At 51.2% G+C, this 13,368-nt stretch overlaps 7 protein-coding genes across 7 annotated transcripts; 3 read left to right on the forward strand and 4 right to left on the reverse strand.

Annotated features, from left to right (window-relative positions):
- Positions 1–447: 447 nt before the first annotated feature.
- Positions 448–1,431, forward strand: A1O5_01547 (uncharacterized protein; the record flags this gene model as incomplete). Its single annotated transcript, XM_007742163.1, has 1 exon — positions 448–1,431. The coding sequence occupies one exon, from the start codon at positions 448–450 to the stop codon at positions 1,429–1,431; it is 984 nt and encodes a 327-aa protein (XP_007740353.1).
- Positions 1,432–1,536: 105 nt separating this feature from the next.
- Positions 1,537–3,315, reverse strand: A1O5_01548 (uncharacterized protein; the record flags this gene model as incomplete). The annotated part of the gene is made up of 5 exons (XM_007742164.1): positions 1,537–1,629; positions 1,723–2,177; positions 2,251–2,395; positions 2,441–2,958; positions 3,027–3,315. The coding sequence occupies 5 exons, from the start codon at positions 3,313–3,315 to the stop codon at positions 1,537–1,539; spliced, it is 1,500 nt and encodes a 499-aa protein (XP_007740354.1).
- Positions 3,316–3,916: 601 nt separating this feature from the next.
- Positions 3,917–4,915, reverse strand: A1O5_01549 (uncharacterized protein; the record flags this gene model as incomplete). The annotated part of the gene is made up of 3 exons (XM_007742165.1): positions 3,917–4,680; positions 4,745–4,789; positions 4,840–4,915. 3 exons carry the CDS (start codon positions 4,913–4,915, stop codon positions 3,917–3,919), a joined length of 885 nt encoding a protein of 294 aa, XP_007740355.1.
- Positions 4,916–6,155: 1,240 nt separating this feature from the next.
- Positions 6,156–7,312, reverse strand: A1O5_01550 (uncharacterized protein; the record flags this gene model as incomplete). Its single annotated transcript, XM_007742166.1, has 5 exons — positions 6,156–6,316; positions 6,379–6,614; positions 6,674–6,764; positions 6,818–6,908; positions 6,959–7,312. The coding sequence occupies 5 exons, from the start codon at positions 7,310–7,312 to the stop codon at positions 6,156–6,158; spliced, it is 933 nt and encodes a 310-aa protein (XP_007740356.1).
- Positions 7,313–9,827: 2,515 nt separating this feature from the next.
- On the reverse strand, positions 9,828–11,671 carry A1O5_01551 (uncharacterized protein; the record flags this gene model as incomplete). The annotated part of the gene is made up of 2 exons (XM_007742167.1): positions 9,828–11,231; positions 11,300–11,671. 2 exons carry the CDS (start codon positions 11,669–11,671, stop codon positions 9,828–9,830), a joined length of 1,776 nt encoding a protein of 591 aa, XP_007740357.1.
- A 439-nt stretch (positions 11,672–12,110) lies between these two features.
- A1O5_01552 (uncharacterized protein) lies at positions 12,111–12,443 on the forward strand (the record flags this gene model as incomplete). The annotated part of the gene is made up of 1 exon (XM_007742168.1): positions 12,111–12,443. One exon carries the CDS (start codon positions 12,111–12,113, stop codon positions 12,441–12,443), a length of 333 nt encoding a protein of 110 aa, XP_007740358.1.
- Positions 12,444–12,494: 51 nt separating this feature from the next.
- On the forward strand, positions 12,495–13,075 carry A1O5_01553 (uncharacterized protein; the record flags this gene model as incomplete). The annotated part of the gene is made up of 3 exons (XM_007742169.1): positions 12,495–12,864; positions 12,899–12,990; positions 13,037–13,075. The coding sequence occupies 3 exons, from the start codon at positions 12,495–12,497 to the stop codon at positions 13,073–13,075; spliced, it is 501 nt and encodes a 166-aa protein (XP_007740359.1).
- Positions 13,076–13,368: the final 293 nt, after the last annotated feature.

Here is a 13,368-nt window from a genome sequence, read left to right on the forward strand (position 1 = left end):
AGAGGGAAATAAGGACGGCGTTCGTCCAGAAAGGGGCCAATGCCGCGGCACCCCGTGGGGTAGTTAGACAACCCGCGCAGTCGCAGGAGTTTCGACCATCCACCGGATGTGCCGTGGATGTTCCGGGTCTTGGTCAGGACTGAAGCCTATAAGGATGGTGTGTGGATCGCGGTATTGCTTCCGTCTTAGTGAGATGCCCTCACCATTGTGCGGGCTGTGCGTCCATCAACGTCTTCGATCTTCTTTGACAAGGCTGACAAATTTTCAGATTGAACTCCGATGTTGAAAGCGTCTCTCTGTGAAGCATATCTCCCAGAAACAGCCGCTGCCGGGGCCCTTCTGGAGGAACAGAGAGAACCGATTTTGGCACGATAGTATCGATAATTCGTCCAGCAGATACAACAACCACAACAACAGCAGCAACAACAACAACAACGAAGATATACGATGCCCATCGCCCTGGAAGATGAGCGCGTCCGGCTCGTGAAGACGGTCTTCGTGATTTATTACCACCAAGATGTGCACAAGGCGTCCAAGTTCCTGCTGGACTTTGGGTTCGAAGTGGCTGAGCAGCGAGACGACGAGGTCATCTTCTTCAAGGGCTACGGACCAGACCCGTATTGTTACGTCGCGCGGCGCGCAGAGGACGGTGTCGCCAGGTTCGGCGGCGCCGCATACCTGGTCGAGTCGGAGGCGGAGCTCGAGAAGGCGAGCAAAATCCCTGGGGCGTCGGCCATCAGCAAACTCGACGCGCCTGGGGGAGGAAGCATCATGACGTTGACCGACCCCATCGGGCACCTGGTGCACCTGGTGCACGGGATCCGCGAGAAGCCCAGCGAGGCGGCGGCGGAGAAGAATCTGCAGAAGCTGGTGGTCAACTACGGCGACGAGAAGCGCAGAGTGGGCAAGTTCCAGCGCTTCCAGATGGGCCCTGCGCCCGTGCACAAATGGGGCCATTACGGCGTCAGCTATCCGCCGGGTAAGTACCAGGACATGGTCGACTGGTACACGGGCCACTTGTCCCTGGCGTTCAGCGACAAAGTGACCATCGGGGGCAAGGAGGCCGTGTCGTTCTTCCACATCGACCGCGGCCTCGAGTATACTGACCACCACTCCTTCTACATCAAGCCGACGCGGGGCGACGACGAGAAGCCCGACGTCGCGCACAGTGCCTTTGAAGTACACGACTACGACGTCCAACAGCTTGCGCACAACTACCTCGAGTCCAAGGGCTACAAGTTATCGTGGGGTGTCGGCAGGCATGTGCTCGGCAGTCAAATCTTTGATTACTGGTATGACGAGTCTGGGTTCGAGCTGGAGCACTATGCGGATGGAGACTTGGTGAATTGCGAGACCGAGGTGACTGTCCAGGAGAATGGGCCACATACAATGTATGTTTGGGGACCGCCTAGACCGGCGGCACGGGGGTAAGAACAGAACACATCCCCACAATCCTGCCCGGTTGTGGGCTGTCGTTTCATTCCTGCCGAACAAGGCAATAAGATGGACCATAATGTACCACAGTGCTCGCTTGAATCAGGCTGTCTCAATGTAAACCTCCAGACCTTTCTGATGGACAAAGAACGTGTTCCAGATAGTCAATTTCTTCTCGGGATCCACGAGTCGGAACTAACGGCATCATTTTTCGGTCAGCCAGCTCACGAGGGCCCGAGGTAATCTGTAGACGAGCAGATGAGCAGTGGAAGATAGACGACAACCTACCTTGAAGCGCTTCAAAAGAAGCGGCACCAACTTGTGCACTTCCAGCAGACTGATATTCTTCCCGATGCAGGTCCTCTTGCCGCTCCCAAAGGCCATGAAGCATCTCTCCATCTCGCCCTTTTCCTCCTCGTCGGCCTCCAGCCAGCGCTCAGGACGATACTCATCCACCGAGTATCGACGGCCGTAGACCCGCTTGTCCCTGTGGATGACGGCTGGATTGCACCCGACAATGGTGCCTTCGGGGAAGAAGTGGCCGCAGAGAGTGACTCCGCCTTTGGGGACTATTCGCTCCAGGATGAGGCCGACCGGCGTGTGGAGACGGAGTGCTTCCTTGATAACGGCACCTAGATATGGCAGACTACTTGTCTCCCGCCATTGCGGAAGGGGCGACAAGTCGGCCGAATTGAGTTCAGCCATCAGCCTCGCCATCGCAGAGGGATTGAGGAGCAGAAAATCTGTTTGCACATCCGGACATCAGCATTCATTCCCATATTGTCCCCACAGTCGCCGGCGCGGAAAACAACCCACGAAAGATTGCCCGTAGAGTGATTGCACTCGTGTCTGATCCTGCGTTGACGTTGCTGAGTGACCAGCCCAGCAATTGCGATTGCGGTATCGAACCATGGTATTTGTCAGAGGCCGAGATGAACTTGGCCGTGAAGTCGGTCCGGTCCTTGAAGTCAAGCGGAGACTTCCCTCCGCCTACACCAAGTCGTACCCGATCTGCTTCGTCGATCCGAGGCTTCAAGAACTTCAAGACAAACCGTGACACTCCCAGTTTGTCTTTTGAGAAGGCTGATCCCCAGAACCGGTTTTTGGCCAGCAGAAAATCTAGCCAGGGCATTTGCCCAACGATTGCCGTGTAAGCTCCAGACTTGTTCAGCGTCTTGATGATATTGCCGACGTCGCAGGATTGTTCAAGGAAGCCGAACCTGTTGCTGAATGTCATTTCGCCAATGACATCGAATGCGTACCACTGGAGCCATTCACCAAAGTCGCAAACCTTTCCAGTATCGGCAAACTGGGTTGCCAATTGTTCAACTAATGTTCGTGAAGTGCTGTCCACAAACGGTTCATAATCCAGCAGGCTTGTCATGGCGTACGCGTGAGCAATCGGTCGCTTTGCCGTCTTGTGTTGGTCCTCGTCGGTGATCATGAAGAGTGAGGCGACTGGTCTGCCATTGACAAGAGGCTGGGCTACTCGGTAATAATCTGACTGTTGAGCTCTTTCTGTCACTCCCTAGGTTTAAAACTAGATGTGATTCTTCAGGGCTGCCACACCTTCTGGAAAAGCCTTGATATACCGTAGATCTGCCTGATCTCCCTTGGATCTCCCACACTGACACAGTTTGGCCCTACCCGAACCAAGTCGCCATACTTGTCATGCAGGGCTTGAGAAACGAGCTCGAATCTGCCATTGTATACGGCCAGTAAACGCCAGAGATCAGTGAAAGAGGCAAAAAAAGGCCCAGGGATAGACCTCAAGCCGGACCTGAATCTTTGCTGTATGACGAACACACCGGCAGCGCAGAGAAATATCAGGCCGGCCACTGGTAGCCAAGTCCACCATGTGGCTAGGCCGGGACCAGCCATGTTGGGGGTGATTCGCGATGAATTCAGTCTCGGTTCTCAACGAAAAAAATGCTGCTGTATCGAGAGAGAGAGAGAGAGAGAACAAGCCGAGTCATTTCCTAGCATGACGTGCAAAAGAGAAGGGGGAGGCAAATGCCCGCTGCGTCAGCTATATGAGGATGATGCTTTGATTTCGAAGTCAGAAACATTGTATCTCCACATGACTCTGCCCTGAACGATGTGATGTGGGGGAGATAATCCAAGCAATAGAGACGGTGTTCCGGGGCCAATGGGTAGTGAAACGGCAATGGGCCTTTCCCGTGTAAATGCCGGGATTATTTCTCGAGGTTACAGAGAATCACGAACTGTAAGAACCCAGTTCTGATTAGTTAATGAATGATGTTTGTCGGCATACAGTCCATCACAGGAGATGAACCGAAACCCCTGGCCGTTGATTGTCTAACTACCTGGCCTCATCCTATTGTGGAGGAAGTGTGGCAGTTATAGCACTGACATTTTCCTCGCTGTGGCAGAAGCCACATCCGACGACCAGCGGCATCGAACAACACACATCATATGGGAATGGCTAAAACTGCATGCCCCTTTTCGTAACTCATCCAAATCATCCACCTCCAACTTCGTTCATAACTCCTCCATCCAATTTCAACACCTCTCCATTAACATATCCACATTTCGTGAGGAAAATAACCCCCATGGCCATCTCCTCGTCGCTCCCCGCACGCCCGGCAGGTACCTCATGCCCCTTGTCCTTGACCTTTTCAGCCGGCATGTGAGCTTTATTGCGCTCATCAGATTGTTTCATCGTCATCTCCGACGGGAAATACCCTGGGGCAATGCTATTCACGCGGACACCGGTTTTTGCAAATTCCTTCGACATCATCCGTGACAGATGCGCTGTGGCTGCTTTTGCCGCATTGTATGCAAAATGTGCCTGAGAATGGCGCATGAGGCCGGACATGCTGGAGATGACGATAACGCTTGCATCGAGATTTCGAGGTGCACGTTGGAGAAGAGGCAAAAAGGACACTACGGAGAAAAACACACTGATGACGTTGGTGTTGTACGTCGCTTTCCACTCCTCAACTTGTTCTCTCCACAGATTGTCTTTCATCTGCTTGGCATCGCTGGTGTCTGGATATCCCTTGGGGCCGGAAACTCCTGCTGCGGCGACGACAAGGGAGAGATATTTCTCCTTGGATTCCAGCTCGGCAGTTAACTTCTCCAGGGACTCCTTGGATGTCACGTCGCAAGGCCCAATCGGAATGATTTCGCCATTGAGAGATGTGTTGGATGACTGTGGGCTGTGCGTGCGAGCGGCATTCTCGAGGACTTCCTTTCTCCGTCCGGTGATGTACACTTTAGCACCTATGGCGAATTTCGGTCAGATGAGCTGGAATTATGTTATGATCCTTTCATTCTGGCGACATACCGTTTGCTGCTAGAGCTTGGGTGGCCATCAATCCGATCCCAGTTCCTGATTAAATTGGTCAGATTCAACCAAATCTCGACCCAGGCACTTCTTACCTCCACCTGTGACAAGGCAGACATGGCCTTGAAGCGAGAAGAGGTTGGAGATGTGCAATTGTCCAGTCGACGCCATCGAAGAGACCCTCAAGTAAGAACGCGGGTGCCGAGAGGGAAAATATTTTGAAATGTCTTTGAGGAGCTGAAATCTTCTGTGGAAGAAGACTTGAAGCTGCTCTGCAAGGCTCACAAGGAAACATGGCGAGAGGGATGGCCAAGAGGTCACCTCGTCACCTCGTCACCTCGTCACCTCGTCACCTCGTCACCAACGTGCCTGATATCGATGACGAGCTATGATGTCACGCGACCCTTGCCAGTCCCAGCCAATCACAGCCATTCCATGGCGATTGCCCTCCTTTCGCCCCTATTGTCCCCATCACACTCTCAGCCTCGCGAGAAAAGAGTCGACCCAAGGGTATTTGGCGGCCGAAAGCGTAGTTCGTAAAGTTATTGACCGGTGTCTACGCAGACTTCGTAACGTGAGCGAATCGAGTGGCTCGCGAATTTGTTGGACATGTCGGGGATACTGTTGGCGAGCAGCTCTATCTGGTCCTTTGGTAGTCCGTTGATCGGAGCTGCCGCTAGAAAACCACTATCAAAGCCCTCGTGCTGCGGCATTCAATGTGTGGAAAGGGGTGAGAGATCCAATTGAAGACCCTAATGCGATGGTTGAACTTATTCCGGTGGAGAAGGGACAGTGCAGGAAAGCCGGACTTCAGGAGACGAAAGGAGCCAGCTCGAATCTTGTGGAGATCTCCTAGTAATTGCCGACTTTACGATCTGCTCTCGCATTGCTTCGGATTGATGTCGAGTTTGAAGGAGCACCGGTCCACACATTCAACAGCAATTTATGTGGCGTCGTTTCAATTACGCCTGATGAAACCTTTGGTGCCATCCTGTTGCGCGATAAGTCCATGGACCTGCTTTTCGGGGCTTTAGGGGGCTTGAATGGACATGGTCCGTTTTACATACACATTCGACAGCATCGTATTTTTCAGCTCCATGGAAAGGAGTTGCCCGAATGCAGCCATTGAAAGATATCAATCATGCACATGAAGCGTGTGGACTGCCATGAGCATGGCCATTGCAACTGTTGACGCTGACTCAGCCCTCAAACTCCAGATCCGAAAGACATAAAAATGAGCTGAACCCCCAGGCTGATTCTGATGTTTTAGCCCATGGAGCAGCATAGAGAAAGATGATAGAAACTTGGACAGCACTGCGTCAGGCAGCCCATAGCAATGGATCTATTCACGATCCCGATCCCGAGATCTGCAAAGCTTTATAAGCACAATCATGACTAATCCATCAAGAGTCTAATTCGCGGTAAAACCTTGCATTTGAATTGCCATTTCCTCGAGCGACTTGCTTTCGAGGTTGGGCGGGTATGTAAATACCAAAGCTCTCACTTCGATGCTTTGTCTAGGAATGAATAAGGGAGGGATCGCAGGGTCCAAGAATGACGCATGTGGTGCACCTATTTATCATTAGGAAAAAAAAAACCCGTTGCAACAGTTGAAAATTTCAAGGCAATCATACAGGTGGCCGCTATCGTCTCTGCAGAATCGAAATTCTTGAATATCAAAACCTCATCCTTAGTCTGTCGGCTCATATAGAAGAATTTATGTCGTTCATTGTGCTGCAAGTACATTGTCGAGCCTGTGTAATGCCGTCTGACATGATCGGCCTCTACCATATCTGATGGAAATACGGTACTGCCATCGCACATTGCTAGAGGGTAGTCTCGAATGCAGTCGATGATTGGGCGCCACACGCTGGAAGATAGAATGTCAATTGCTCAGCAGCCTAAATGAGGGTGGATTTCTCCGCTTACTTGACGACACGAATGCGACTCTGTAGTAGATATTCAGCGTCCGAAGGAAGCTGCATTAGGATCCGTCGTATCACGGCCAGAGGACTCTGATCTGTTTGTTCGACGTCAGATTGACCTATTTGAAGGGGACCATTTCGCACACACCAACATGCACATGTAACGCCGGTCGTAGCCACGTCGTTGAGTCATTGAGGTCGATGACAGTGCCTTCGATTTCGGGGGCGTTCTTCCGTAGCTGGAAGAGGTCAGTGTCTCGTGGCTTTCGCGCTTCCACAAAGAACAGACCCTCCAGTCAAAGAAGAAGACGCGGTCAACATCCTCCACTTCGGCTTTGAGCAAGGCCTCCATCTCTGGGAGATACAGCTCTTCGACCTTCTTGCGATCTGCGATATGAGTTGGGTCAAACTTTTGCAGGCGATACATGAAGCCCTGCTCGTTCAGTGAAAAGTAATGTGGGGGAAAGTTTCGAACATCCAGGATATGGACCTCGACGTTATGGAAAGCAAGGTTGGTCGTGCGTTGATCTTGGGCATCTTCAGGAACATTAATGAAGACCTGGAAAGGTTTCTCGGTCTCGTAGAGTGGGAGCCACTTTAAAAATTTGAGAGGCGCAATGACAGCGCCCTCGTGGTGCGACATTGTGTGGGTATGTAGAAGTCGCGGCTTCCGCATGGACCAAAAGGTGGAAGTGTGCCTTGGCCCTTGGCTCCGTCCTCTTGAGATGCCTGGCGAAGAGTACCAAGACTCTTGTTATCAAGCAGCCAAGCTGCTTCCTTGTGTATTGAAGGGACACGAAGGATCATCAATCCCACCAAAGCTTCGATCAATCCTCACCAAGTCTGCGTCAGAACCAAAGCTTTGGCCAATGCTCTCTCCAAAGGTCACCTTCCACGGTTGTTTGCGTGTATCGAGGTCGGCGGCAAGTAGGGCTTTCCTAACCCACAAAGGGAACGGCGAGATCTCGCAGTTCCAAGAGCAGGCGGTGGTTTCGGAGGACTCGCTCGAGGGTGAGCTGGTTCGGGACAGTGTCTTGTCTGTGGTAGTGTCATGAATCTTTGTCAGCTTTCCGTATGGGCGGACGATTTGGACATACCTACCAGGCATAGCTGAAGGCACTGACAGACACAAGGGGAGATTTGTGCTCGTGCTGCGGTATCTTCAACTCAAATGGCAATGGGCTGCACTGATAGGTATCGATGTATGTCTAAGGTAGTTCCAAATTAGGGAGGTGGTGAGCCAAGTTGGAGAAAGTGTCTGGGGCTGAGCAAGGACGCCAAGGTTGGCTGGTGGGCTATTGTGGTGAGGCTAGTGAGGCCTAGTTAGCCACTAACAAGTACCTGGTACTTGGTACAAGCACATACCTACGTAGGCGCAAGTGCCACCACAAAAATCTTGCACAATGTAACCCCGCCCTGCCCCGCTCACGGTCTGGCCAAAATAAGTGGGTCACCCAATGTTTTTTTTTGAATGCGCTCCTACACCCTCTTTGTAAATACTACTACAGCGCATGCAATACTTTGTCATTTACCACCTAATTACCTATGATCCTTTAGTATACCTATATGCCACATATTCCTAATAAGCATTGGGACACTCCTAGCAGGGCTAGGCTTCAGGCGCAGGCGCAACTGATCCGTTCGAAATCTGTACGAAATGCCAATGGCAAGCCTCTCAGTCAACGTCAGCTTTTTGCACAACAACGCGTCCCTCAGACCTCTGGAAATCGAATCATAAATAGCGAAGACCCTCGACGATTAGCTCATAGCGAAATAAGATTGGAAACGCGTGGAAGGAAGCCAAAATTAACTGAAAAAGATGCACACCTAGCTAAGAGAATTCTTTGGCGAGAAGGCTTTAATGGACGCGCTTTACCTTGGGATCAATTAGTTATTGAGTCTGGACTTGATGTCTCTGGAAGAACCTTACGTCGCCATCTACGACAGAAGGAATATCGTCGCTGTTTATCCTACCAACGTTCCTAGGTATCACCAAAACTTGCTGCGCTTCGGGTCAACTTCGCTCGATTAATGCTATCTCGATATCCAACACCACAACATTGGCGAAACGTACGCTTTTCTGATGAAGCTCATTTTGGATATGGTCCTGTTGGTAGAGTCTGGGTTACCCGTAAACCAGGAGAGGCTCATTGTTCAGATTGCATTCAGCAAAAGGCGATACCAAAGGATAAAGATACAAAATGCGTTTATACATAGGGAGTAATTGGATATAACTATAAAAGCCAGCTATATCGATATTATACTGACAACTTAAATGGCAAGATGACACACCAAGTTTATATTACGTTGTTGACTTAGGAGTGTCTTTCCTGGCCGCCTGATACTGTTCTTGAAGAAGATGGTGATTCTGGCCATGGCAAGAGTAAATCGAATCCTGTTCGCACTTAGAAAACTCTACATAATTTACGACATTACTTCAACTGTTCTTACTCTCCTGATCTATCACCAATTGAGAATGCCTGGCAAGCACCAAAGGGCTTTCTGAGAAAGTTTACTCACTGGAACGACGAGATAGTATGGACGATTACACAGGAGGGGTGGGAACACTTATCGCAGACAACAATCAACGCCTGGGTCGACAGCATGCCTACCAGATTACAAGCAGTTATCGATGGTAAAGGCCAAATGACGGCCTACTAGTTAATGGGTATTTCATGTTATTTGACAAAGAATTGAACTAGTTCTAGTAGTAATTACTATACGGACTGTTTCTTGAGTTGAGACGAAAACATTGGGTGACCCACTTATTTTGGCCAGACCGTGCCCGCTTCAAGCTTCCCTTGCCCTCCCTGCCCATCTGGCCTACCCCCCCGCTCAGCTCCATGACCTCACCTAGCTTTCATTAACAAGTACTCGGTACTAGGCGGCTCGGTACCCTCAAGTGGCTACAGTAGCTGCCTAGCCAAGTGAAGATAACCTAGATGACCAGAACTAACACTAACCATGAACTACTGGAAATTGAATCTTCAATTAACCAATACCATATGCATCTTCAGTCAGAAGGCAATGCGCGTGCCGATGATGCCGTCACTGGTATGTACTTCGTTTGGGTCACGGGTAACTGAGACTCCCCTGAGCTGTGAGCTGGAGCACTGTTTCTCAGAAGCTGATTCTTTCCCCCTTTCCCTTTCCCATCCTTAAAACGCCGTCACTGCTACCAATGGGCCTCCCCACGAGCTGCTGCAAAGATGGTAAAGAGGCTGCACAATAGCCCGAGTCATATCTCTCTCGAACGACGGGTCCTGTGACTTCAGCTTCTTCGCGCCATAGCCTCCCTCTCGCTTCACTTCCTGGTACAGACAAGCATGGACCACGTTGCTATAAGCTTGACACTCCTGGTCGACCACGAAACCAGTGTCTAAGAGGTGGCGAGCAGTTAAGAAATCTTGCACATCACGGTCTGGGCTTGTTGGGCCACTTGGTTCCTGCAGACCGGCAAGACGCTTGCCAGAGGCCAGCTCTATCAATGCATAGCCTAGGCGAGCGAGAACTGGCTCAGGCAAAAGTATCCTGAGAGACTGAGGCGCCATTCTTCCGCCGGGCGCGCTTAATATATCGGAACCTCCGAGGGACTGGAACTGTTTCGTAATGAACAGACTGTCATCAATCAGACCTTGCTGTCGATTTGTGATTGCTGAAAAGTCGCTCCACGTCCAATTCGCGTCGATCCAAGGAGTCTGAAGAAGTTGAGTAACGCCCCATGCCAACTGAAGGGCCAGGTGGATCCGATGCCGACGTGCTAGTTTGATGTGATCTCCAGAAAACAAATCTTCCAGCGATAGAATGCACCGTGAGTCTCCCTCGACTATGGGCTTTGGAGACTGAAGCTCATAGCCAACGTCGTCAGTCGCTCGCAAGTACCCGAGGCTCTGCCTTTTGAGAAGAATATCTGATTCTTGCTCAAGCGAGCGAATGGACGAACATATGTCCACTATCTCATCACCGCTCCCTACTTCACATTCTGTCACCGACACCGAATAGCATTTCGGACTGAACACCAGCGTAACAGAGCTGGTGAGAGAGTGGTTGCTCTGCACGGATGACAGCGGATAATCTCCCTGAGAATGCTCGTTGTCGGTGTTTTGCGATTTTAATGAAGAGACTGATGTCTCGCCTGAAAAAGATAAGTTGCTCATGCTAACTGAAAGTGACTGAGCGCTGTCGTACTTGACTGAGGAGGTGTCGTCGTTGACGGAAAACAAAAGTTGCAATGGCGGCCTCCGAGCCAGAGTATTTTGATGTTCTAGATGCTTGATCATGGGAATTTGCAACCTCGTGGCGTGGGCACGTTGGCAACAGCATCGAAAATGACTTTCGACTGCTCGGAAGACGCCTGTGGCAAAGGTCGCGCATGAGGCAGTCGTCAGGGTAGGCACGGGCAAATGGCCTTGCGGGTATTTGCGCTCTGGAGCGGAATCGATAACCCGACGTAACCTCTCGTTGAGATGATGAATCCTCCTCACGCGCCTCTTGAGCCCTGAGCTGTCTAAACTCGACCTGAGCGCGGTGATCTTAGCCTTGACGACGGCCCTCATGTCGACCTATTGTTGTTAGCTTTGGGAAGATCTGGCTCCCAGGCCCCTTCCCCAGGCCCCTTCAGCGGACTCACAGGAACTGGGTTTATCCTCTCCAAGTATTGGTGAATGTGTTGCAACTCGGCATGGATGTCGATCAGAGTTGCGGCAATCGACTTGGTGGCTTCAGTGTCGCGCGAAGCCATCAGGCTCGTCAGAAACCCGTCATTCTCCCATAAACCGAATATCTCTGAATTCTTGTCCAAGATCCCCTGTAGATCAGTCCCTGAAAGCTGGGAGACGCAGAGATGTTGAATCCAGTTACAGAAGATGACTTTCTCGGCGCGAACCTCCTCCAGCAGATCGTGAATGATTTCTCCCGATCTCACTCTTCTGCAGTAGTCGACGGCATCGACGATGACCGGATACAGCCCTAATATCAGTCCGACCACTTCGAAGCCAGACATTTTCTTTGAAAAGGATACATTCGTACATTCACTCGCCGCTCCAGCAAAATGGGACGCTTCAGCCGTGAAAAGGTGTGAAAAGATGAGGTGCGGCTGAGCGTCGACAACGAGTTGCACTCCTGCAGGGTCTCGCCCTTTTTCTCACCCTCAGTTCAACCCCTCAAGCCACGCTCCGCCAACCATTCCCCCCCTCTACCGAAGCTAACCATCTGCAGGTAAAGCTGCCTGCAACTGACATGGGTCTGCGATAAGCGTGGGCAGGTTTACATAGGCCTGGGCCAGACTTTGCCACACTGTGCTGGCAACAACAGCTCGACAGCTTCGGAAGTGTTGGTCCTCCTCAGAGAGCCCCGCTACCCAGCCTCATTGTGCCATCAGAGGAGTGAACAACTTTAGCCATCTTCCGTCAGCAAAACATTACATTCATCTGGGTCAAACAATGGGCCCCTCAATACACCATCCTCGGAAGGAGCTTGGAGGTTACCATCAACATGCGCAGGTAGCTGCAGCGTACGAAGATTGCCGGCAGACCTTCGACCAGCTTTCTTCGGTTATGGAGGCGAACCGTCAAGTATGGGAGGGCAATGCTGATTTCTTGGAGAGCTTCAAAAACAGCCTGGTACATTGGGCCAACGTCCACCATGCCGAAAATGGCTCGCTTGACCATGCTCTGCGTAAGAGCTCAGATCTGCGAGATCGAGTTGTTGATCTCCTCGAGAGCCTCAACCACAAGCTGCAGAATGGCAAGTACCCTCGATATTCGTCGCTCTAGACTTAGCATGACGCTCTTCAATAAGCGAAGGGGCTTCGATTTTCCTGGGCTATGGGCGTTCAACTGACATATGCCATCCGTCCAGTCTTGGAGGACCTCCAGATCACCGCGACACCTCTACTCAGCCCAGCCCTCCTCGAGGAAAATTGGTCCTCCTACTTTGACCGGCAAAGCGACCTCACGACAGTTTCCAGATTGCCAGTCTCAGAAGAGGTGCTGAAAGAAAGACTTGCTCTGATTTCATCCGTCTTGGAAACGCTACAGGGGCTCAATGCGACTCTGAAAAATCCATTCCCTTCCGATATGTTCTCCAGTGACGTCCTGCTCGGCGATAACAAGGCTGACATTCAACTGGCTGCTCGTTTGTTTCCGAAAGCTCCCGAGCAGCTGAAGCAGAGGCTTGGACATGCAAATTGGCTTCGTAAGTGCTTTTTGAGAAGTCTGAGAGCCGACAGATATCCTGGAAGTCAAAAGAGGACGGATGCCACACTTCCACGGTCTGGCAGGACGCAAGATGGACTTGTCGGAACTCTTGATAACCCTAGAGGTAAGGATGGAGGGTTGCCACCGACATTCATGCTTAACGACCATAGGGCAGCATTGAGCCGACTAGCATCTATGACGGCGAGTGATACTGCTTCAAATAGCGGCACGGTGTTTTCAAAAGCTGATTCGGGATATAATACAAATGTCGCTACCTCAGTGACCGAGTTCGATGAGGGCCTTCGACCGGTAGCAATTCCAATCCCTCCTCCACCAACTCCACTGAATGCAGGTCGAAGTTTCTTGTGCCCATATTGTGCATTGCCAATAACTGTTGGCGGACCAAACTCAGGGACAGATCAAAGCCATGCATCCGAGGCTTCTGCAACCAGCCGGCGATTCACTCCAGGACATCCCTCTCATCCGGAGCACCAAAGGCTGG

Source organism: Cladophialophora psammophila, assembly GCF_000585535.1.
Source record: "Cladophialophora psammophila CBS 110553 chromosome Unknown aczJe-supercont1.2, whole genome shotgun sequence".
Classification (NCBI taxonomy): Eukaryota; Fungi; Ascomycota; class Eurotiomycetes; order Chaetothyriales; family Herpotrichiellaceae; genus Cladophialophora; species Cladophialophora psammophila.